This window comes from Sebastes umbrosus, chromosome 3 (genome assembly GCF_015220745.1).
Source record: "Sebastes umbrosus isolate fSebUmb1 chromosome 3, fSebUmb1.pri, whole genome shotgun sequence".
Taxonomy (NCBI): Eukaryota; Metazoa; Chordata; class Actinopteri; order Perciformes; family Sebastidae; genus Sebastes; species Sebastes umbrosus.
In genome coordinates this window covers 19,028,094-19,051,277 of record NC_051271.1, presented here as the reverse complement: position 1 = coordinate 19,051,277, position 23,184 = coordinate 19,028,094, and the positions used below count along the sequence as shown (strand labels likewise).

The 23,184-nt window shown below is 40.6% G+C and overlaps 1 protein-coding gene and 1 long non-coding RNA gene across 4 annotated transcripts in view; one reads left to right on the top strand and one right to left on the bottom strand.

The window, feature by feature from the left end:
- Positions 1–17,299, bottom strand: part of radil (Ras association and DIL domains) — a 27,561-nt gene extending 10,262 nt beyond the window's left edge. For 2 of the 3 annotated variants that reach the window (XR_005206374.1, XM_037765575.1), the window contains exons 1-13: positions 17,281–17,299; positions 17,008–17,122; positions 15,455–15,959; positions 12,100–12,207; positions 11,506–11,621; positions 10,376–10,561; positions 9,623–10,298; positions 7,996–8,126; positions 6,779–6,816; positions 6,482–6,633; positions 6,158–6,270; positions 5,788–5,904; positions 3,876–3,999 (exon numbers count right to left, since the gene is read on the bottom strand). Coding sequence is in view for 2 of the 3 variants with exons in the window: in XM_037765575.1 (XP_037621503.1) it covers positions 3,876–3,999; positions 5,788–5,904; positions 6,158–6,270; positions 6,482–6,633; positions 6,779–6,816; positions 7,996–8,126; positions 9,623–10,298; positions 10,376–10,561; positions 11,506–11,621; positions 12,100–12,207; positions 15,455–15,959; positions 17,008–17,122; positions 17,281–17,291 (2,392 nt within the window). In the remaining variant the exon portion in view is untranslated. The remainder of the gene's footprint in view (positions 1–3,875; positions 4,000–5,787; positions 5,905–6,157; positions 6,271–6,481; positions 6,634–6,778; positions 6,817–7,995; positions 8,127–9,622; positions 10,299–10,375; positions 10,562–11,505; positions 11,622–12,099; positions 12,208–15,454; positions 15,960–17,007; positions 17,123–17,280) is intronic. The other variant, XM_037765577.1, reaches the window with a different exon arrangement.
- LOC119485806 lies at positions 9,570–23,184 on the top strand. Its single transcript, XR_005206375.1, has 3 exons — positions 9,570–9,580; positions 13,045–13,047; positions 22,766–23,184. It is a non-coding gene; the product is annotated as an uncharacterized LOC119485806 (long non-coding RNA).

The window sequence follows — 23,184 nt, the reverse complement described above, 5'->3', positions numbered from 1 at the left end:
GTATTATAATTTTTTTTTACAGACATAAACGATGACGTTTCTGGACATTTTATTGACATACTATACTATGATTTTTATTGAATTCAATTCTGTTCATATACTTTATACATGATATACAAGAATTGTAATTCCCGTTTAAGTTTTGACCAATGTGTTGCTGCATTAAAAAGGTTTACACTTTGATTGTAATTCCTGTACATTTTGAAGATTCATTACCAAGTAACCGGTGTACAATTTATTATTTTAATAATAAATAACAATTCAGTAAATTTATATCTATGTATTTATTTGTTGCATTTTGTTCAGGGAAGCAATATTGAGTCAAGTCTGATGTTACCTTACACATAAAAGAATAATCCCAGTCACTTACATACAATAATACAACTAATGAAACACTGGTATCGGATCAGTACTCTGTATCGGCCGATACCCAAAGCCCAGGTATTATCGGGACTGAAAAAATTGGTGCATCCCTACTTTTTTTCATGACATTTTAATGGCATACTATATTATGACATTTTTATAACATACTATCATGCATTCACACACACACCAAAGTGTGTGGGCATACTTATATAATTAATGTTTGTATTGTCTTACAACAAAAACACATGCAGAGAAACACACACAGTCTCTCTCTTTTCACACTGCAGTAGATTTCTATTCTTGGGTGTGTGCATGTCTGAGAGAAAGGCAGATTACAAGACAGACTGTGTGTGTTTCTCTGCATGTGTTAATGTTGTACGACAATACAGACATTAATTTTTAAGTAAGTTGATATTGAAGTCAATGAAACAATAGCAACAGCCACCAGCCACCTGCTCCTCGCAGAATACAAATCGACTGCTGCAGAGGAGCTCAGCTCACAACGAGCCAGCACACAGTCGGCATTCTTCACTCTGTGTAATCCTTTCTTTCTCTGTATCGCCTCAAAGAACGGAAAGGAAGTTTTGTGTCAAGTTAAGCAGGCGATAAGTTGAAATCTGGTATTTTGTCAAGATTGCATCCCATAGTTTGTCAATCTGTCGTTCCATTACCTCACTACAGCTATAATTCCTATTTAAGCTTTCTGAACCCCCAATGTGAGCTCAGGCCTCTGCTGGGGTTTGGTACAAACAATAACAAACAACTGGACTAATGCCAATGACACCTGAGTGAGTACAGATGCCAAAGCAATATGTTTTTGTTTTTTTTATAATTGAGGATTATGTACAAAAGAATTAATCTCATACAAAGAGAAGAGATGTACCAGATTTAGCTACTAGCTACCTTCCATATGCACTCAGCAAGTAGACACAAGCACCATACAATTAACAAAAGTACACACTCCAAATACAAACTGCAATGTAAAATGAGCCTCCATACCCACACAATAACTGTCATCTACTTCATATAGGGCTGCAACTAACGATTATTTCATCATCAATTAATCTGCCAATTATTTTCTCAATTAATTGATGAATCATTTGGTCCTTAAAATGGCAGAAAATAGTGAAAAATACCCGTGCAATTTTGTAGAGCCCATGGTGACATCTTCAAATGGCTTGCTTTGTTTGATCAACAGTGGAACAAGCAGATATTCAAGTTTACTATCACATAAAACAAAGCAGCAAATCTTCTCTTTTTAGAAGCTAGAACAAGTGAATATTTAGTATTTCTGCTAAGAAAATGTCTTAAACTTACTTTACTCAAAAAACAGAAAAAAAGTCTTGACGAATTGAGAGCAACAGTCATATGTTCACTACTTCCCAAACACATGCATGTTTGCTAAAACCTTACTATTTTAAACACTCACACAGACAAGTAGTTCACCTGCGCAAGTGTGAGACTGTTTATGCGGAAGTGTTTTAAATAGTAAGGTTTTAGCCAACATCCATATGCTTGGGAAGTAGTGAGTATACCACTGGATAAATGAGTTGGATTAAACTGCACCAGTTGTGTGAGTTTGTAATATGATGTTTTGATTGACTTTTCTCAGTTTTTTCATTCTCCGTTCACCGTGGAGGTGTGTGAGACAAGGTTTTCTTCATGAATTCAAGATAACACAGGGTGAGTAATTGATATACAAATGGTCATTTTGTGAGTGAAGTATTCCTTTAAATTCCATTACTTTGAGAAATCTAATTTTTATGATATAATCAACACCCTTTTTTCATTCAACAGAAGAAGCCACAGTTTTCAAATGTTAAATGTTGGCAAAATTAGGGCTGCCCCCTTGTTTTAGTCTTAGTGGATTAAGATTTCTTTAGTCGATTAATCGTTTTTTGTGATTATTTGTGGAGAAACTCGGTTTGACAGATCTGCCGATTACATCATCTAATTGATTAGCCGACAAAATCGTGCGAGTGTTAACCGACTAAGAATTTATTTGGTCGAGGACAGCCCTTGTCGAAATATAATCAGCGGTACAAGAATTTGCCTGAATAAAATAGTCTAAAACTGGCAAGATATTTAGAAGTCAAACAACTATGAGAGAGTTTCACTGTTCAATTCAGGATTCTCAAAAGATAGTGTCAGGTGCATGTAGCCAAAATCAACAGTCCTATTATCAGGAGCTGTATGGTCACATGAATCTGATCAGACAATCAATGCCAGTTTCTGTCACTTGACAATTTACAATACCACAGAGTTTCTCTCTCTTCAAGTTAGACACGACAGGTAGTTTCAGGCAGACAATAAACTGGCAGCATTATGTGAGGCAACACACACACACACACACACACACACACACACACACACACACACACACACACACAACCATTCAAATATTCTGCCATATGTTTTGGGTGCACACATATACACACACTCTCCTCTGTAATAGGCTTATGTCTAGGCATACAGTAATCTATGTGTGAGGCATCGCAAACGGACAAGACATCACTTAACCTCTTAGCAAATGTGTCACAATGCTACATAGCAGCTGGTTTACAAACACACACTCAACACAGAAACAGTCCGAAAGGTGTCACAACACAGGTACAAACATTACAATCATACAAATACGGGACAAATCTGCACCAACTATCACATCCCTTCCTGAGTTGCCATAATACCGGTCTGACTGAGTGAGTGTTGCAGAGCGCCCAGTGTCAACGTCAGCGTTACCTGCCACAAACTCACTTCACTGTTACCATGGACACCACCAGTGGAGAAATATCAATGAGCCACTAAAAGGAGAGCGAGGGAGGGAAAGAGAAAGCCAGACAGACGGAGAGAGGGAGGTGGAGATGAGGAGGGAGAGGGTAGCCTCTGCATGAATATAAAGGTATTTCTCCTCCTCCCTTTGCCAGACATGTGATCTCTGCTGTCTACACCGGCTAATGAAGACATATGGCGTGTGTGTGAGTGTGTATACGTTTGGCTAAAGATACAGAGGGGAGGTTGCGTGGAGAGGTTCGAAGTGATAGGTGGTCGGACACATGGATATAGCCGGCGGTAAATGACTATTTTCTGTATTTAGACAAGGTAATAGACTATTAGCAAGGTCATCACAACAAATGAGCAGCCCTTCCAGCCTTTTACCCTTCACTCTGACCTTTTCCCCTCTTCCCCCCTCCCCTCCTCCATCTCCTCTCTCTCTCCTCCATCCAACCCCACCTCTACTCTTCTTTGTCTCACCCCCTGATGGCCAGATGGATGGAAGGAAGGCAAGGAGGAGGAGGAGGAAGAGGAGGAGGAGGAGGGAGAAACAGAGTGCAGATAGGAGAAGGTCATTGAGGACAAATCTGGGTTAGTCTCTGTCAAAATGCTGACAAGGACACAAGGACACACACGCTCTCGCTCTCTCTCTCTCTCTTTCTCTCTCTCTCACACACAACTGTACAAATTCTGAGGGAGGTCTAATGGCGTGCAAGTGTGTATGCTTTTTACCCTACCTTTGTCCATTAGCTGGTTAAACAGTGACACATTGGAGAAGAAGAAGAGGTAAGCGAACATCTGAGCCTGAATCTCCGGGTGGACCTGGTAGCCCTGCAAAAGCTCCTGGCCATTCTGAAACACCTGCACACACACATATGCAAACACACAGGTGAGCATAGAAATACTGTTGCTATGAAAAGACACGCTTGTGTCTGTCAAATATGAACAAAAAACTATATATATCATCATATATATTCTGTATCAGCAGTTTCCATCTCTTGATTGAAGCTGTAGGATGTTTACACAGAGTACAAAGACTTATGGCTGCACTTTTCCATCAAATGGAAATATTCTAGTGTCTTGTGCATCAAGTTCTTGCCTGATATATTCAGTATCTTGACTTAAAAAGAAATGCCCCCCTGGCAGGTCATGTAGGTTTAAAGTGTTAAGCAAATTTCAGAAAGGTCTCAACAAATACTTTTAGAACGAAAATATAAATAAATGTGGAAAAGGAAGCCAGAGTTTGTCCGTCTCGACCTTGACAATATTTTTCGTTGCATGAAACAAATTAAAGGAAGGTGTCAACAGTCCACTCTGACCTGTGGACCAGTGTGTCTCATTCTTAGCAGAACATCTCCCCTTCAGATGCATCAGTGTGTTTGACAGTTAGGAAATTGTACACACATGCTGCTGATAATTTGCTGATTAACTTCAGTCGGTCATAACCCAATTTATTACACGGCTGTGTTGAATACTCAATTTTGAATGGTCAGTCACTGCGTTCTGTAATTTCTCTATAATAGAACGTTGCTATGTATAACAGACCGTTGCTATGTATGGGCGCAGTTCAGATGTCGGACTCTGGCAGACTGTTTTTGTTTCAAAATATTGGTTTCTTCAGTAAGTAGCCGTGTAATAAGCGGGACAATGTACAGCTAGCGGGTCATTGTTTTGAAATAAACCCCTGTTTGAGGGTTACAGAAGAAAAGGCAGGAATTCAAGCAAGGTGTTTCAGGCAGTTCAGGATCAGTGTTTCTGTGGGGGAGAGTAACTCCCTTTGGAGTGGACTTTGGGCTTTGTAACTTTGCAGAACTTTTACATGCACAAAAAAATGTATAACCCACTAAAGGAAAGGGAAAAAGCACAAAAGCATAATAGGTCCCCTTTAAAATTAAATGACTTTGTACTTCCTCTTTCACATAAAGTCTTTGTCATTTTGCCATTTCTATGCATCTTTTCTGCAGAGAAAAGTTCACCAAAGCAAGGTCATGTCGAGTGTGCATATTCAACAAAACATTTATCTCTTCAACAGGGCCATGATAAAATATTAATTTCTGAGACTGATAAAAAAAAAAAAAAAAAAAAATTCTTGTAGGAATTCATGGACAAAAATTCAGAGACCGTTAGAAAACTGAACGTGTTTTGTTTTTTTTCGCCTTTTTTCTTAATATTTCCAATTTATTTTAAAATAAATCCCCAAAATGTTCAGGTCCCTAATTTTATTCTTTTATTTTTTTGGTTTCTCCATTAAATAGTCATATACTATATTGACAATTCTTTCATTATAGTAAATTCCCCCTCCATTCAAAAATGTGTTTTGCTTATTGTTACTTCACTTAAATGTTTGACCTTCACTGAAGGTGCCGTAGGACAGGACGGCGTTATCAGCTGTAAGAAGTTCTGATAATACACACAGAGGGAGAGTGACTTCACTCTCTGCTCAGGTAGACATACTCCTCTATATCTTTACATAGACAATAGTTGTTTGCTGCTATATTAATGCACTGGATATCGCATAGAGAACCTTCAAATCTAATCTATTTAAGCTACAAAACAAGATATAATTTATCAAAAATGAATAATCAATACAATTTTCATGATCCTGAAATGCTTAACTGTACTACAACACAGTACAATCCATGTGCTTACCTGCAGGACCCTGCGTACAGGTTCAGGAAACCCGACACCTCCTTTCCAGCAGGGCTCAGAGCTGTCGACTGGGAATGGATTACAGTCCAACAAACCTGGTAACACTACATAAAGAGCCTGGACACACACACACACACAAACAGATGGGGGTTATGATGGAGGTGATCTGAAATTGCAAAATAACCTCTAACATTCATAATCTGACCTCATCTAGTATTTATTGTGCGTGTGTGTATAACAACTCAATAAGGTCCACTGTGTGAATGAGGGTCTGTTATTATTCATCCAGCTCAGTTTTTAAAAAACAAGATAAAAAATGTATCTCGTTGCTCATTAAGAAGATGGCACCGTTGCCGCGGTGACAGATTACCTTGGTGATATAGTAGACACATTGCTGGAAAGTGTACATGATCACTTCTTCCAAGATGGTCATCGCCTCCTCGTTGGCTGATATGGTCGCCGATAGCAACGACTCCTTTGACCCTAGACACAAATCAGAGAGAGATAGAGGCCTACTGAAGAGAGATATGCTGAGAGGGAGGGAGGGACGTAGCTGTATCAGAGTGTACTGTATGCCAGTGTGAGTAATGACTATTCAGCCAAGTTGTTTCCACACTCATCATTCAGACTCTCCGTGTGTGTGTGTGTGTGTGTGTGTGTGTGTGTGTGAGTGCGTGTGCATGTGCATGTGTACCTTGCAGTGTCTCTATGCTGTGTGTGTACGCTGGTGCTCTTTGCTGTATAAAGTAGAGGATCTCGATGGAGTTGGACATCCAGAAGAAGATGGTCTGCAGGTCAGGGATCAGGTCTGAGATACTGAGCAGAGACAGGGAGGACGGGTCCTGGCTACTTGGACACAGACACACATACAAAGAGTGAAGGGTTAAACACAGTTAGGTAGACACACTGACACACTGAACACACAGACATACATACTCAAGAACGGTACATGAGCACACATGCTCTCTTTCTGTTGGAAAGCGATACTCACTGCTGAGCTTGCTTCTGAGCCAGATCCTTTGTCCTCTCCTGCAAGACACACACACACACACACACACACATAGCAATTAAGTGCTCATTAAACTTTTAGGATGTGCGTAGGAGAACCACACTTCATGACCATATCACTAACCTGCAGAAAGGAATACCACTATCATATTTACAAAATTGAACACACAGACGCATGTTGATAATTACGTTGTGCTTCACTGGACTGAATAGAAGCTTACTCTATTTATAAGATGACCCCCACCTCAATTTTTTTTGCAACATCCATTTTTGCTATATACCATATTCGTTACCATATTCTGGGTTCTCACACTGTTTTATCACAGGAGGCATCACCTCATCTGAAACCACCTCTGCTAATATCAAAAATCTATACACTTTTATAAAAATACAACACAAAAAAGAGAAAAGATGCACACAGCAAATAAAGAAAAACATGACAAGCTATAGCCCAGTGACCTTTCTAATTCCACATTATCAACTCAAAGAAAATCAGCCTCAACCAGTAGATTGAGCATTTTGGTTTCCAACGTTGAAGACATTTGTCAAAAGTTTGTAGGGCTCAGACATTAATACTGACCCAAATGTGTCGGCAGAACTGAACATCAAAAATTGTGCTCTAAGTTGGCAGCGAACGATTTGTGAGACTTGATTATAATCATGCGTTTTTTTTTTTAGATGAATCATTGCCATTGAATATAAGCCAATGAAATGTTAAACAAAAACTTAAAAATGTCAAACACAACTGTTTTGTCCGAGATATTCAATTAAAAAATCATATACAACATGGAAAAGCAGCAAATCCTCACATTTGAGAATTTGGAGCCAACAAATATTTAGCATCTAAATTAATTGATTAATTGAGTATTATAATTGTTGCCACGTAACACTCTATAAGTTAACTAATGAGTCAGCTGTACATTTGATTTTCATCTAAATCCCTAAACTACAGTGGCAGAGGTTGCTATGGAGACAGACAGTTCATAGTATAGACAGAGCAGAATATTGTGTGTGCGTGTTTGTAATACAGTACAACACATGTGATCTGCCACCCTGTTTAACTATTCAGCTGACCTGACATGGCTGACCAGTTTCTCTCCACATGAGGTCATCTTACGCAGAGACCAAAGTACCACAGAGACAGACAGACAGATACAGAGAGACAGTTAGACACAGAGAGACAGACATGTAGACACTGACCCATGCGACGGTCTGGATTCGTCGGACAATCTTGAGCAGCAGTTTTCCAAAACTCCCAGGTGGGAACGTTGAGGCAGAGTGTTGTATGCACAGACACAGCAGGTAGGCAGGAGTCAGCTTATGGTCATCTCCTGAGAAGGAGTTTAAAAGGGTCAGTTCTCCAAAAGTTAGGAAGCACAATGTTTTCTCATTTACCTCTAGTGGTATCTATATTATCATGCAGCTCACAGAAGAAGAAAAAAAAGTCACTTGAACTACTTTCAGCCTCTGAATCAGTTCCTATAAAAACAGCTGACAGCGAGGTCTGTGGATTATTTGGAGTAACAAGGTCTCCGATTCTGGGAAGAGGTGTTGCTTTTCACGGACACTTCTTACTATAAATAAACTTCGACTACAGAAATACAAGAGTGAAGAAAACTGGATGAAATGGGAGTGTTTCTCTCAGGAACCAGTTTGACCCTGTGTCCTTATTTCCTTTTTTTTGTCAATACTAAGGGCCGACTGCGCCCAAATCCCTGCGTACTGTACCTGTACATTTGTCTCGTGTTTAACAACCTCATTCTAGTCTTCCTGTTGTTGTTCTGCATCTAATTTTCCTTGGTACAGAGTTCCTACACATTTTCCCTTTCAAATTTCCAGACTTTTCAGTCGATTTTTCAAACCATATATAGCTTTGTGACTTGGTGCAGAGGATGCTGTGACATGACTACAGGGCTTTTGCTTTTGCATCTGGCTTACAATTGCTGCCTCCCCCATGCTTTTACACAAAGTTTGCATCTATCTTTCTTTTCCCATTTTAAATCCTTTAGCCAACCAGGCTTTATAGGGTTGTCGAGCCAGCCCCTTGGAAAACTTGCATTTACCCATTGTGGCCGTTCAGTCCACAGCCCTATGCAGATAGTTGGACACTTTCCACTTGAGGGGATATTTTGCAGGCTGGGACGTACAGGCAGCTCTGCACAGGGGCGGACTATGACTGAAATTCAGACCGGGACTTTGAGTTGGAGAGACATTTCAATGTGAGTGCCCAGAGGGCGCAAACCAACGATTTTTTGGCAGTAGTTTTAACATTAATTACAGTTTATGTAGTAGAAGAGCTTACGTTTGCATATAGACGGTAGGGACATGTCCCTACTAATATTTTGTTAGGACAGAATTCAATTCTGTTCTCCCAAAATATCTGTAGGGACAATTCTGAAAATTGAGAAACTCAATTAAGATCTTTATAAAAAAAAAATAATAGGCAATAGACACAAATATTTTCCATATTCGCTTATCTTTCTTCCATACTTATCCAGACCTGGAAATTACTAAAATCAAATTCCATACCGCGTAGGAACCCTGTTAATAAATAAAAAATGTTACCAAATATAAAACTATAAAAATATAATTTTTCAATGCTTTGAGCAAAACAAATTAATAACCCATTCACCTCCACTGTATTGGAGTCACGGCAGAATATCGTCAGAGAAATATAAACCAAAACTATCTGCATGGCTAGATACCACTATTTTTTTTTAGTAATTCTGGTGAAATAACATATAATTGCATCACAATACATCCATTGAGATACAAACATTGCTTTGTCTAAGTAACACTGACATTCTCTATAAATCAGAGCACAGACCTCCAGGTTCTATGAGCGACACAATCCTGTTCAACAGCTGGTCTTCATGAGTCTGGTCAAAATCCAGCTGTAGCCGTCTTTTCTGACCTCCTCTTCCTCCTCCTTCCCCTCTTGATATACTAAGGGGCCCTCCTGCTGCTGTCCCCCCGCTGCTGGGTTTTACCAGGTGAGGCTTGAAGCTGCGTCTGACTGCAGGAACACTTGACACCTGTGCTGCTCTGTCCTTCAGCACAGAACCGCACATCTTACAAGTCTGAGCGCCGCCCTCTCCCTCCTCTGCCCCGGCATCGTAAACCTGCCCCAGGGAGCGAAGGCGTGCCAAGGTCTGAGCAGGCAAAGGCTTAGCGCCCGTGGGGTCCTTGTACAGGAAGATGTAATGCGCTCCGAAGGAGAGGAGGTCACCGTGTCGCAGCGTGGTGGAGCGCTCGCAGCGGGAAAAGTTCACCAGAACTGTGGCGTGGAGCACCGGCTCGACGGCAACACAGGAGCGCTGACTCTCCCCCAGCTCCTCTCCCTTGTTGTTGTTGTTGGCATGGCGACGGGGTGCGGGGACTCGGCGCAGGCGGCAGTGGAGGGGCAGGATGTCGGGAGAGAAGAGGCAGATGTTGGGGCGAGCTGATGGAGTCTCCTGGCCGACTGTGTGCTGCTCTCTGTTCAGCAGGTACACCAAACAGTCCTGCACAACAACCATCACATAATCAGATATACTGGACGTCTCTAAACACAACACATGAACTTCCTCCCTATCCTCACCTGCCGGTTGTATCCCTGTAGCAGCAGGAGGTGCGGGGACTGGTAAAGAGAGTGCCTCACTCCTCCTCCTCCTCCCTGACTCGCCTCCTCTTTCCTCCGGCCGCTGGAGGCCGCCTCACGTTCTCGATTCCTTAAAGGCCCTGGCAGCGTGGAGTAATAACGCTTGGGCTCATCTCCCACTCCCAGCTGCAGACACACACACAGAAACACACATGCATTCAGGATTTCAGGCAGATTGGCAACAGTTTCATGAATAACTAGTGCTGTCAAAGTTAACTCAAATTCGTTTTAATGCTACTAATTTCTTTATTGCATTAACGCAACTTACAATTTTGTATTAACCTCTGCTATTCAATCTTTCGGAGGTTGTAGCGGGCTCAGTTTTAAAGCTAGAGTGAAGATACTGGTATCACATGAAACTAGAAAACCTAAGGAATCCATTGGTACGTAACGTGAAGGAGGCTAAAGAACGATCCAAACAAACGGACATGGCCATTTTCAAAGGGGTCCCTTGACCGCTGACCTCAAGATATGTGAATGAAAATGGGTTCTACCCAACAAGTCTCCCCTTTACAGACATGCCCACTTTATGATAATCACATGCAGTTTGGGGCAAGTCATAGTCAAGTCAGCACACTGACACACTGACAGCTGTTGTTGCCTGTTGGGCTGCAGTTTACCACGTTATGAGTTGAGCATATTCTTTATGCTAAATGCAGTTTAAACTGCTTGATTTCTCTGTGTCAGTTTAGCTGACCTATCAGCCACATGTCCTTGGACAGAAAGGGTGGAACAAGTAAAGTTTGTAAAGCTCTGGGTAGCCCTGCACTAAAATGATTAACTTCTCCTCCATATATTTGCCGTAAAAAACATAAAAAGAAGATATCAGCCGGCTGTGATTGGTTGTTCCTCATCACATGACATGTATTTTTATCTCTGGGCGCAGCATTGCTCTCGCTTTTGAGCGCGCCTTCTGTGCACCAACATTAACAACAATGGATTTGATTTAAGGTACATTTAGAACAGATAAAAAGAAATGTGCGATTAATCGCAATTAAATATTTGGTTCAACTGACAGCACTAATAATAATAATCAATTCTCCTGACTGGACTTCAGTGTGAGGCCCCACCTGGTTGAGGCTGGTCTCGCTGAGGCTGCGGCAGAAGGATGAGTTGCTGGACCGGGGCAGGGTCAGCGTCCCCTTCGCCCTGTTCCTTTGGAGCTTACGTGCCTGAGCGTTAATATCTACAGGGAGGCAGAGAGGAGGAGTAAGAGAGAGAGAGGGAGAACAGGTGGCGAATAATAAAAAGAAGCAAAAGGAAGAGGTAGAGAGAGAGTGAGGTTGAGGACACAGAAGGAAATAAGAAGAACGTGTACTGAAACGTGCCATGTGCATTGTTAGCATGTATGTTTGACTTATGAGTGACGTCTGGGTCAAGTACAGTACATGACAGTCATGTGTGAGCTGAGTGGAATCTAGTAAAACAAACCAGTCAAATGACGTACATGGTGCTGGATGGAGCAGCACATGTTGGCTGACAACACTGAACCTGATGAAAGGTGAACCCCCTATGACTTTCATTTGAGGCCATGCGATGGCTCTGCACACACACACTCACACTGGTTGAATCACTGGCAATGAGGGTGGCGCTGGTGACAACGCAGGTAGAGGTGGTCTCCATGGCAATGACTGACAGCCACCCTACCTGAAGCCAGTCCCCACCTTTAGAGCCGGACTGTACCGCTCGACCAGACCGCAGGGGGGAGCTCCTGTGTCTGCCCAGCCCAGACCGACCCATTAGAGCCGCCAGGAATTGGGAGGTTTTGGGCCCTACAGCAGGGTGGGAGGGGTTAGGGAGGGAGGGGGGAGTCTGAAGAAAACACCCCCTCACCAAAACACCAAGCACAGAATAACCCCCATATACACAAACGCCATTCGCACACCACAAGACGCGCATGCACTGTGGAGCAAGAAAGAGTCTGTGGTGCTTCTAGTGAGTTAGTAAGGAGAGATACAGTTAAAGGTATGAGGTACAGGATTTTCCCCTCTAACATATCACTGTCAAATTAGTAAGACATATTCAAAGTCAGGCAATAATAGCATACAAACTATAGCACCTATAGTCTGCTAGTGCTTTCATTTAGTCCAATTTGGGTGTTTTTATCTTTGATTTTATGATAACTGAAACAAGCAGAATTGGGAATGTAGATTGTATCATTGGAGGTTGATAATACAATTAATTTGGCTGTGATGTGTTCACGTAATTAATGAAAATCCTACCGTACCTTTAAAGTGCTATCTCATATTAAAAAAGTGTGTGTAACAATACACACAATTCACACATGTGCATGCACGCTCACACTATACACCAGAGGAGAAAAAAATACAACAAGTGACAGACAGAAGTAAAGAGAAAGAGACTCCCGGGTGTGTGAGTTTTCCAAATACTTTAACACAAAAGAGAAAAGGTTAGTGTGAACAGTTTCATCCCAGAAGGTATTCTTTGCTGTGATTACATTTTTTGTTGTGTAACTGTAACTGAAATGTCTCTGAGCACAGTGAGGAGTGCTTTTAAAGGAGAAGGCTAGTGATAATCTTTGTTTTTGTTATTATAAACAAATCCAATGAAAAGACCAAAACCAACAACAAATTGATCCTATAAACAAGTATGTGTTTTTAAAACCTGATATAGCTTATTCCTCTGTGCCATAGAGCTCCATTGATGTCCACATCGTATTTAAAGGGATAGTTTGGGTGTTTTGAAGTGGGGTTAACATGTAACATGTTCCTTTATGACAATGACCACTGCAGTTTATTTGAGTCAATCCACCATGCATAGTCCTGCCGTAAATACTTATCAGCGGTGTTGTAGTCAAGACCACCTAAACTGAGACCAAATCATGAAAGCGTGTAAGGAGACCGAGACCAAGACAAGACCTAGACTTTGAGGGGTTGAGACCCGGTCAAGACAAAGACCAGACCAATGAGAGTTCCACACCGCATGACACACTTATGATGAAATGTCTCACATGCAAAGCATAGGTACTCCTCAAATTGATCTGAAAGATCCATATTCTCATAAAAACACCCACAGAAAAACAAATGAAGATTCCTCTTCATTCACCTCATTTATTGCCATCTTTTACTGCCAACCGATTAGTGATATCCAAGCAGTTATGGCCTTGACCGGTCTTGAAATAAAATCCCTCTATCGGAGACCGAGACAAGACTGAGTAAAAATGCGTTTGATGCCGAGACAAGACCGAAACCTTCAAAAAAGTGGTCTTGAGATCAAGACTGTTTTTTAGTATTACAACACTACTCACTAGCACACAAAATGTATTAATCCGGGGTCAAAAAACAATCCTCACTAAATGTACTATTTACAAGTTTTAACTAGTTTTACTTGAGTAATGTTTGCTAAAAACTAAAGTGACCAGCTGTTGTAAGAAATTACCAAAACTTTTTTTTAAATCCATGGGAAACAGTGGAAAGAGGCTTCATAGTGATAATGCACACATGAAAAAAAAGGATGGACCTGTCGCATGCAGAAAAGAACATTTAATGTGCTAAATATGTGCATAAATACAGGCACTCAATGGCCTTTTAAAAACAAAACTATTTTTTTTATGATACAGACAGTGTAGGGAAGTCAGACAGCCTTGAGAGATGGTCTAAAGCCGTCTACACATGATCAGCGGTATAATTGCTCTGCGCTGGCTGTGCCTTTGTTTTCCTATGGGGAGAGTGGTGCTGCCCGACTAGGCGGAAGCTCTACCCTTGCCGTGGCGCACCGCTTGAAATCGCCACCAAGCGATGCACTCAAAGTTCAAATTACTTTAACTTTGACCTCAGTTGTCGCTGACCTTTCAAAGCACAACCAATGAGATAACAGCAACAACTGCTGTTGTTGCCTAGAAACAGTGGATGGCATTCCTTGCGCTCTTTTTGGTGACATATTATACCTGTTGCCTCTGCAAGGCTTTGCGCTCTACATCACGATGAGTGAAGAGCAAATGTCTTATCATGTGAAGGCAGCTTAACCCATCATGGGTTTTGGTCTTTTCATGGGAATTGTTAAAAAAAATATACAACACAAACCTTATGCTTTTTCATGGCTTTTACACGGTTGGTTAATATTGTCTTGTGTCCTGTCCAAAACGTGTACAACAACTGTACAACAGTAAAAAAAAAAAGATTGTTGACTGACTCTCTGGCTGCCACACAAGTTGACATAGCAACCAGTAAACCCTGGCATGCTTCATGAGAAATGTTAGTGTGGCTGCAAAGTGCAATGTGTGACTGTGAGACTGAAAATACTCTCTGAAGACTGTTGTCCAATAACTGGGTGTTTATAAATGTCTTCAACAGGATGCACAGGGGCGAGTGAGTGTGCATAGCAAACTTTTCATCCATCATCTGTGAACCAATCAACATAAAGGTCACTTCACGGTTTCAACAGACTCACACGTTCATATTACTGCATTGCAGATGTGAAGTCGTAACAGTAGTTTTAATGAGTTTGTTTTTTGTTTACACATTGAAATCTATCTACAGAATAGAGGGAGCTGTAATATCACTTTCAGGTGTTGTGCAGTACAGCTGTGAGCAGGTATTTGATATTGTGTCTGTAGTAGGAAATGTGTCATTCATAAAAACACTGGAGTGCCCACACCCATCTACACCTCCGGTTGCAAAGGATTCAGCTTTCACTCAATCAATCGACCAGCTGTCCGTGCATTTCCACTGCACTGTTTTGTGTGTGTGTGTTTTTCTTTAAGCGCTCATTTGCACATTCAAGTGTGTGTGTTTCTAATAAAAACCCAAATGAAACACTGCCTTCGTCACACTGGTTATCACCCAGGAACAATATCTTCTCTACAGGATAATAACTGTGACGAAAGCTCTTATTCTGCGTAGCACGCACGCACACACAGCAGAGGAGGTAACGAGCTGTGCTTTTCTGCTGAGTTTGACATGTCAAGAAAGGAAGGGAATTAGACCAGCTGCTGTGTGTGTGTGCGTGGGTGTACTTGTCTGTCTATATGTGTGTGTTTATGTGTGTGTGCGTCCTCACCAGCAGTGATGGTGTCCTTCTCCTTGGCATTGAATTCTTCCACCTCTGCTCTCCTGCGCAGCTCAAATCTGCGAGCATGTCCTTCTCTGGGTTTCCAAAGCTCTTGGAGCAACAACGGCTTTTCGTTGTCCCCCATCGCACGCAGGCATTCAGTTCGCCATCCCCCTCCTCCTATCCCGCCTCCCCCCTCCAACCGCCCGATCACGTCGCACAGTACGTAGGAGTGGGCAGCGTTCTTGTTGAGGGAGTAACGCTCGAGCGCTTCTTTGACCAGCTCTTGCGCGCTGGAGCGCGGCGTGGCCAGGACGCTCTTGTAGTTGGCACCGGCACAAATTTCGTCTCCAAAAATCTTCAGCACCCCGGGGGCTGAGCTCTGCGTGGAGAGTTCAGCCGGGTCATCCGTCGGTCGCTCTGGGGGTTCAGTCGTCGAGCGTCGGTCCCCACGAGTGTTAGTTCCAGTTTCTACTGGGACACGGTCTCTGTAACTCAGCGTACGGTACAGGACCTGGTGAACAGACAAACAATACTGAATGCACTGCAGGACCACTTTATCACAGACAGTATACGGTATGTTCCCTGCATTGTATATGAAAGGTGCAGTGTGTAGAATTTTGCGGCATCTATTCGTGAGGTTGTACATTGCAACCAACTGAAACTCCTTCCGTGTGCCAAGCGTGTAGGAGAACTATGGTGGCCGACGCAAAAACGTGAAAAACGTGAATGACCCTATGACGAGCCAGTGTTTGGTTTGTCCGTTCTGGGCTACTGTAGAAACATGGTGGCCGGCTCCGTGAAGAGGACCCGGATATGTAAATATAAACGTCTCATTCTACACTAACGAAAACATGTTTATTAATATCATATTCCATTTCTGCCAATAGATCTCCCTAAATGCTACACACTGTTCTTTCAAAGGTCAAAGGGTTGGTTCACCAAAATCACAAACATATTTGCCACTAGTTATATCAAGCCATGCAGATTGTTTTGGTTTTATTTGCCAAGGTTTAGAGATATCCATCTTTGAGATTTCTGCCATAACCCCAGTATACTGGAGGTGAACTGAATTGTGTTTGTGGTGCTCAAAGCATTGGAAAATTACAATGAATCAGAACAAACAGTCTACAGCCACGTTAGCAGCTATGTGAGGCTGTACTCAATAACAGAGGAGCTTTGAGCTGAATGTGCTTCATTCTAACATCAGCATGCTCACAGTGACAATGTTAACTGACGTTTTGCAGGAATATTGGCTTTTTTGCTTAGGAAGGTTCCTAACTGAGTGAGATGACCCAGAAGCATCTAAGTAGAAGCCATGATAAGAGCTGGCCGAATTCTGTAAATGCTAAGCAAAGGTGCTTCAATGCTTCCTTTATTATCTCCTTTAGCATAGGATACACTGGACTAGAGCTGCAACAATTAATCGATTAGTCCTCGACTATTAAAGTAATCGGCAACTATTTTGATAACCATTTAATCGTATTTTCTGGTTTCTTTACTCCTCGAAATTGCAGTGTGTATGTCTGTACGTGTATGTCTTAGTGTGTGTGTGTGTGTACCTGTGTGAAGGTCCTGCTCTGGCGTTTCAGGCGGCTCTTGGACGGTAGGGACATACTGGCCCCAGAGGAAGATCCGTAGAACATGATGCTGCTGTTGGGTTCACAAACTCCACAACTGGTGAGCAAGGAAATACATTTGTAATGTTTTATTTTGTCTCCATCGTAAAGGATTCAAATATTTACACACACACACACACACACTCAAAATGCTCACACGCAAAAAGTCCATGCATAAAAGGTGATGATGGACTCACGGCTACATCTTACACTTACTTGTGAAACATTTGTAGATCTGGAAGGTAAAGAAAATCCCCCCCTAAATCTATTATGTAAAATGTATTCACCATAAACAGACCATGATAGATAACAAAAACTGTGTATGTGTGTGTGCCAGTGTGTGTGCCAGTGTGTGTGTGTGTGTGTGTGTGTGTGTGTATCTGGCAAGTACCTTGATGCTGTTACGTATAGTCAATCCAATGTGCGGCAGCACCCGGTAAAGGTTTACAGTTGAGGGTCAGATGCTTTTCATTTAACTGTCACCTTTCACACTGAAGAAGCAAACAAAACACAATGTTAATGTCAGTTTACAGCAGAACTGAAGAGTTCCAGTTGAGTTCTGGATCATTGAGGTCAACTTGTTTTCCAGATCCTCTGGGATTCAGATAATATCGCTGTGGTTTTTAGATCTTTAATGATTTCTTAACAGAACTGTTTTCACACACAAAACATCATATTATTGCCAAAGATATTTTTTGACTGCGTTCTGGGCGTAGACAGCTGAGATCACAACAAAACCTGCAGATAAAAAGTGGATTTTTGTATAAAAACAACTATTGAAAAATCCAGTTGTGTCTGTAGTAGATTACCAATACATTATAAGGCTGAACAATTTTGAAAAAATATCTAATTGCAATTATTTTGACTGATATTGCAATTGCGATATGATCTGCGATATTACAGGGAATGATAATTTTTCTCATTTTCATTGAAAAACATATTACAATGGTTATGGTGTGATTTTAGCGGGGATCTGTACCAAAAAAATATGTTTTCTTTAGTCTGTATAATATAATGTGTAGGCCAGGAATTGCTGGAGCACTACAATATTTAATTTAAAATTACATTTTGCCTTTAACAAATATTGCTATTTCCTCCTCATCCACATTGCGATTTTGATCAAATTTGGATTATTTGCGCAGCCCTAATACATTAAACGACCTTTGACTTCAGACTTTAAGTTCACTGGAAGCATTTAATCACAGTGTCTCATTTAGTCTTTTAGGACTCACCTCTACATCTTTAAATCCAAACATTGGTTGATCATCAGCTATGGGAAATATTACATTCAAATCCCGTGTTTAATATACCACATTAACAGTATAGGTTCATTTTAAATTCTTTAAAAAAATGGAGAGCTACTTTGCACTTTTTAAAAGCATAACTTTTCTTTCTCCGACACACTAACAACTATTTTTCTTTACCGATTTGGTCTATCAAATGTTCGAAAATGTAAAAATGCCGATCAGTGTTTCCCAAAGCACAAGATGAAGTTCTCAAATGTACAATCAAATTTAAATTAAACAAAACCGAACAAAACAAAACCAAAACCGAGAAAAGCAGCAAAATATCACATTTGAAAAGTTGGAACCAACAATATGCGGACCCTGGGCCCCATGTCACACGTTGAGTGACACCCCCTCATTTGCATAATGAGGGAGAAATACATAAAAACAATGTATAAAGAAAAGAATACAGAAATAAATAAGTTTGGGGAAATAAATAGGGTGTGAAATGCAAAATAAATTAATAAATGCAAAAATACATAAATAAATATGTGCATTTAAAAATAAATATAAATAAATGTAAAAATAAATAAAAAAAATAAATACATAAATAAGTAAAATGGAAAATAAAATAGAAGAGTAAATAAATAAGTGAATTAATAGAAAGATAAATAAATAAATAAGCAAATTAAAACAGAAATATTGATTTATGTCACATTTTATCAATTCATTAATGGCTACATTTATTTTTAATATTATTTTTGCTATACATTTAATGATATTTATTTATCGATTTATTTTTTTATTTTGGCAGGTTCTGTCCTCCATACAACAAATGTTTGCCTTTTTGCCAATTTATCTTCTGTCTATCCACCCGTTTAAAATATAGTATATATATATATATTTTTCATTTTCCAGTTTCTGACTGTGTTGCATTGTTTCCCTTACATTTAAGTGCACTGTCTTGTGAAAAAATATAATCTTGAACTTGATTCAACTGATTCAATACAGTGCATCCAGGTCAAGTATATATCTCAACAAACAGGTGTTGTTTCCAGTTCATGTCCCCACAGAAGGTGAGTCACGCTTCACTCTTGGCTTTTGCTTGAACTCTTTTGAACCGATGAACTCCTTAATTCATGTAGGTTAACATGCAGGAAGCAACTGGACATTTTTTACAGCCAGCAGATCTGTGAAAGCAGCAACGTCTGTTTTTGATTGTGCAGTTATCCACTTATATACTGTATATATTATCATTTCCTTTCAGCAAATATTTGGCAGGCAGCCTAAAAGGTGTTGTTGTAGCTGACTCTGCAGGCACTGGTGGGATAACGTGACTATTTTAAATGCCTGCTAATCCACAGTAATCTGGCTACTTGGCTGCAGTTAACTCAATCCTGGGACCAACAGACCCCTCCTGCAGTCCACACAAGACACCGAGAGAGACGGAGGCCTTAAAGGTCCCATATTATAAAAAAGTTAGATTTTCATGTTTTTTTTATTATAAAGCAGGCTTAAGTCCTATATAAATACTGTGAAAGTATCGAAACACTCAATCCACAGGGAAATACACGTAGCCCATATTCAGAAACAAGCTGCAGGATTTCTGCCCATTCGTGATGTCACAAATATACAATATTTAGACCCTTCACACAATTTTAAACGTAAACATTACTAAATGTGTCCCAGTTTATTCCTGGTTGCTCAGCTGACAGGAAATAAACATGGACACAAGCTGTTGTCTAGCAACGCAATTCTGTTGCAATTCCATCAAAATGCACTAAAACGGAGCGTTTCAGACAGAGGGTAAATACAGGTATATTCATGCTGACAGTATGAGGAAAATAACGTTGTTTTTTTAACATTACAGCATGTAAACATGTTCTAGTAGAAACCCAAAAATATAAGTATGAACCTGAAATGAGCATAATATGGGACCTTTAAGTGGTAGTCTTGTGACCCATGGAGGTATAGTGTTACAATTAATCATCATGTCACAACAACTTCTCCACCTCGCTTGTCTGTCCTTGTCTAGACTGCCATGAAGGTCAGAAATAAAGACTGCGTTGAGGAAACCTATGATAAACACGCTATAAACATGATATTGTGCATAACTTGTGGCTGTTGTGCCCTTTAATGTGGTCTTCATCTGTCTGTTTGGGCTCAGTGGTCGTCAGTAGCAACCGCCATAGCAACAAAAGGCAGGAGAAAATCCTCAGAAATGAATCCGCTGATGGGTCGTCAGGTAGCGGCACTAAAAGCTACAACACACCGCCCAGCAGGTCGGCCTCTCGCAGGTGTGTCTTAATCATCAAGCACACAATGAATTATCAATTAGCGTTGTTGTTTCGACACGTGAACAAACTATAATGACACTAAAATGTACCAACTGACGAGGGTGGTGGTATAAAAAGCTGTAGTTTGTCTATAAATAAAATATATGCTGTAAAAGTTGTGTTTCTTCCAGCTCCAGGAGAGACTAGCCCAGTCCCCTGAGGGCTCTCCTCTCCTGGCTGTCTGTTGCGTTAGTACTCACGCTGCCTGCAATGCGTGGCTCCATGGTGCTGCTGGGGAATCCTCCTCTCTCGCTCCTCTACAACATAGACCTGGACAATAAGGAGGGAGAAACAAACACCCAGCCGGTCCAGTGCTGTATCACCCGCATACATCCAAAAAACACAGCCCGTTAACTTGGTGGACAGCCAACCGAGGCTGAGAGCTCCGGTTTCTGTACGCACATCTCCTCCGCTCCGTCTGAGTGTCCAGTAATGCCCGCTGCTGCCGCCCCGGCAACCGCATTCCTCACATCCACACAGCGGTGGTTCACTGTTCTCCGAGCTGCGACGGAAACACCCGAGCTCTCTCTCCAGTCTCCGAGCTGCCTCACCTCGGCGCACCTGCTCTGACTTGGCAGCCACCCGAGTGTTTACGGAGACACACCGCCGCCTGGTGGACACCGGCGGTACGACTAGCACAACATGGAGGCAGGCAGTGGCAGGATACAAATAGTTTAATTATTATTAGGCTAAATAAATAATAATAAAACAAATATGAAATAAGTAATTATATTAATCATCTTTCAAATGCCGGACATGTAAGGGAAGGTGTAATTTGTTTTATATATATATATATAGTATATATTATATATATACTATAATATATACTATATATATATTATAGTACATATATAATATAATATATATATATATATATATATTATATTACATATATATACACACGTAGGCAAAATTGTTGGTACCCTTCTGTTAAAGAAAGAAAAACCCACAATGGTCACTGAAATAACTTGAAACTGACAAAAGTAATAATAAATAAAAATTTACTGAAAATTAACTAATGAAAATCAGCTATTGTTTTTGAATTGTGGTTCAGCAGAATCATTTTAAAAAACAAACTAATGAAACTGGCCTGGACAAAAATGATGGTACCCTTAACTTAATATTTTGTTGCACAACCTATTGAGGCAATCACTGCAAACAAGCGATTTCTGTAACTCTCAATGACACTTTTGCACCTGTCGACAGGTATGTAGGCCCACTCCTCGTGAGCAAACTGCTCCAGCTGTCTCAGGTTTGAAGGGTGCCTTCTCCAGACTGCATGTTTCAGCTCCTTCCACAGATGTTCAATAGGATTTAGATCAGGGCTCATAGAAGGCCACTTCAGAATAGTCCAATGTTTTGTTCTTAGCCATTCTTGGGTGTTTTTAGCTGTGTTTTGGGTCATTGTCCTGTTTGAGGACCCATGACCTGCAACTGAGACGAAACTTTCTGACACTGGGCAGCACATTTCGCTCCAGAATGCCTTGATAGTCTTCAGATTTCATTTCACCCTGAATAGATTCAAGACACCCTGTGCCAGATGCAGCAAAGCAGCCCCAGAACATAACCTAGCCTCCTCCATGTTTCACATTAGGTACAGTGTTCTTTTCTTTGTATGTATATATAAGTATATAAAATATATGGTAGTCAAATGTAACTCTCACTCATTAAATGTGAAATGGGTGAATGTACAAGAATGACTACCTTAAATTATAGATTGTATTCCCTCCACATGCTGATTGGTTTTATATTAATAAAAGTAATGTGTTTTTCACAACCACAAACGTCTTCTCAAATATGGGATATGTGATCCTAAATCTTATCGAATTGCCTGATTTACTTCAGTATCGTTGACATTAAAGTTTGGTTAATTCAGAATAGGGAGTTAAAAACATGGATTCCAAATATCACACAATGATCCAAAGATTACACTGTCAACAATGCATGTAAAAATGCATGTGCAGCATCCAAATAGCTATATTTCATTTTTATATCTTTATATTTCATTGTATGATAACAACTAGTCAGCAATAAACTGCTGCAGTCTTACCTTCAGCTTATGTAGACAAAAAGTTGTTTCTCCAAAGAGCTCTGAAACATTATAAAATGTTGAGTCCAGGAATATACTGAATGAAAAAGCTTTTTTATTACAAGAGAAATAGAAAAGATAAAAGCATTGTTGGCATCATATAAGCTTATCACAGCACGAAAGCACCACAGACACACAACAACAACAACAACAACAACAACAACAACAAAACAATATGAAAACTAGAGAGAGAAAGAATATGAGATAATATAATCAGTCTGGTTCGACCAGAAAGAAAACACCAGCAGCACTGAGAACAGAGTCAGCAGCTCCACAATCACAGAGCGTCTATAAACAATGTACAGAGGGTCCATGAAGGCGTCATGGAGAGTTTATAAAACTCCATACAAAGTCAGGTGGGCACTGTATGTCTGAATGAGACAGATATTATAACCAAGACAAGACAGACACACGTCAAATACTTCATCTCGCCGTCACCAAACCTGCCTGTAGGGCAAGTCAAAATACT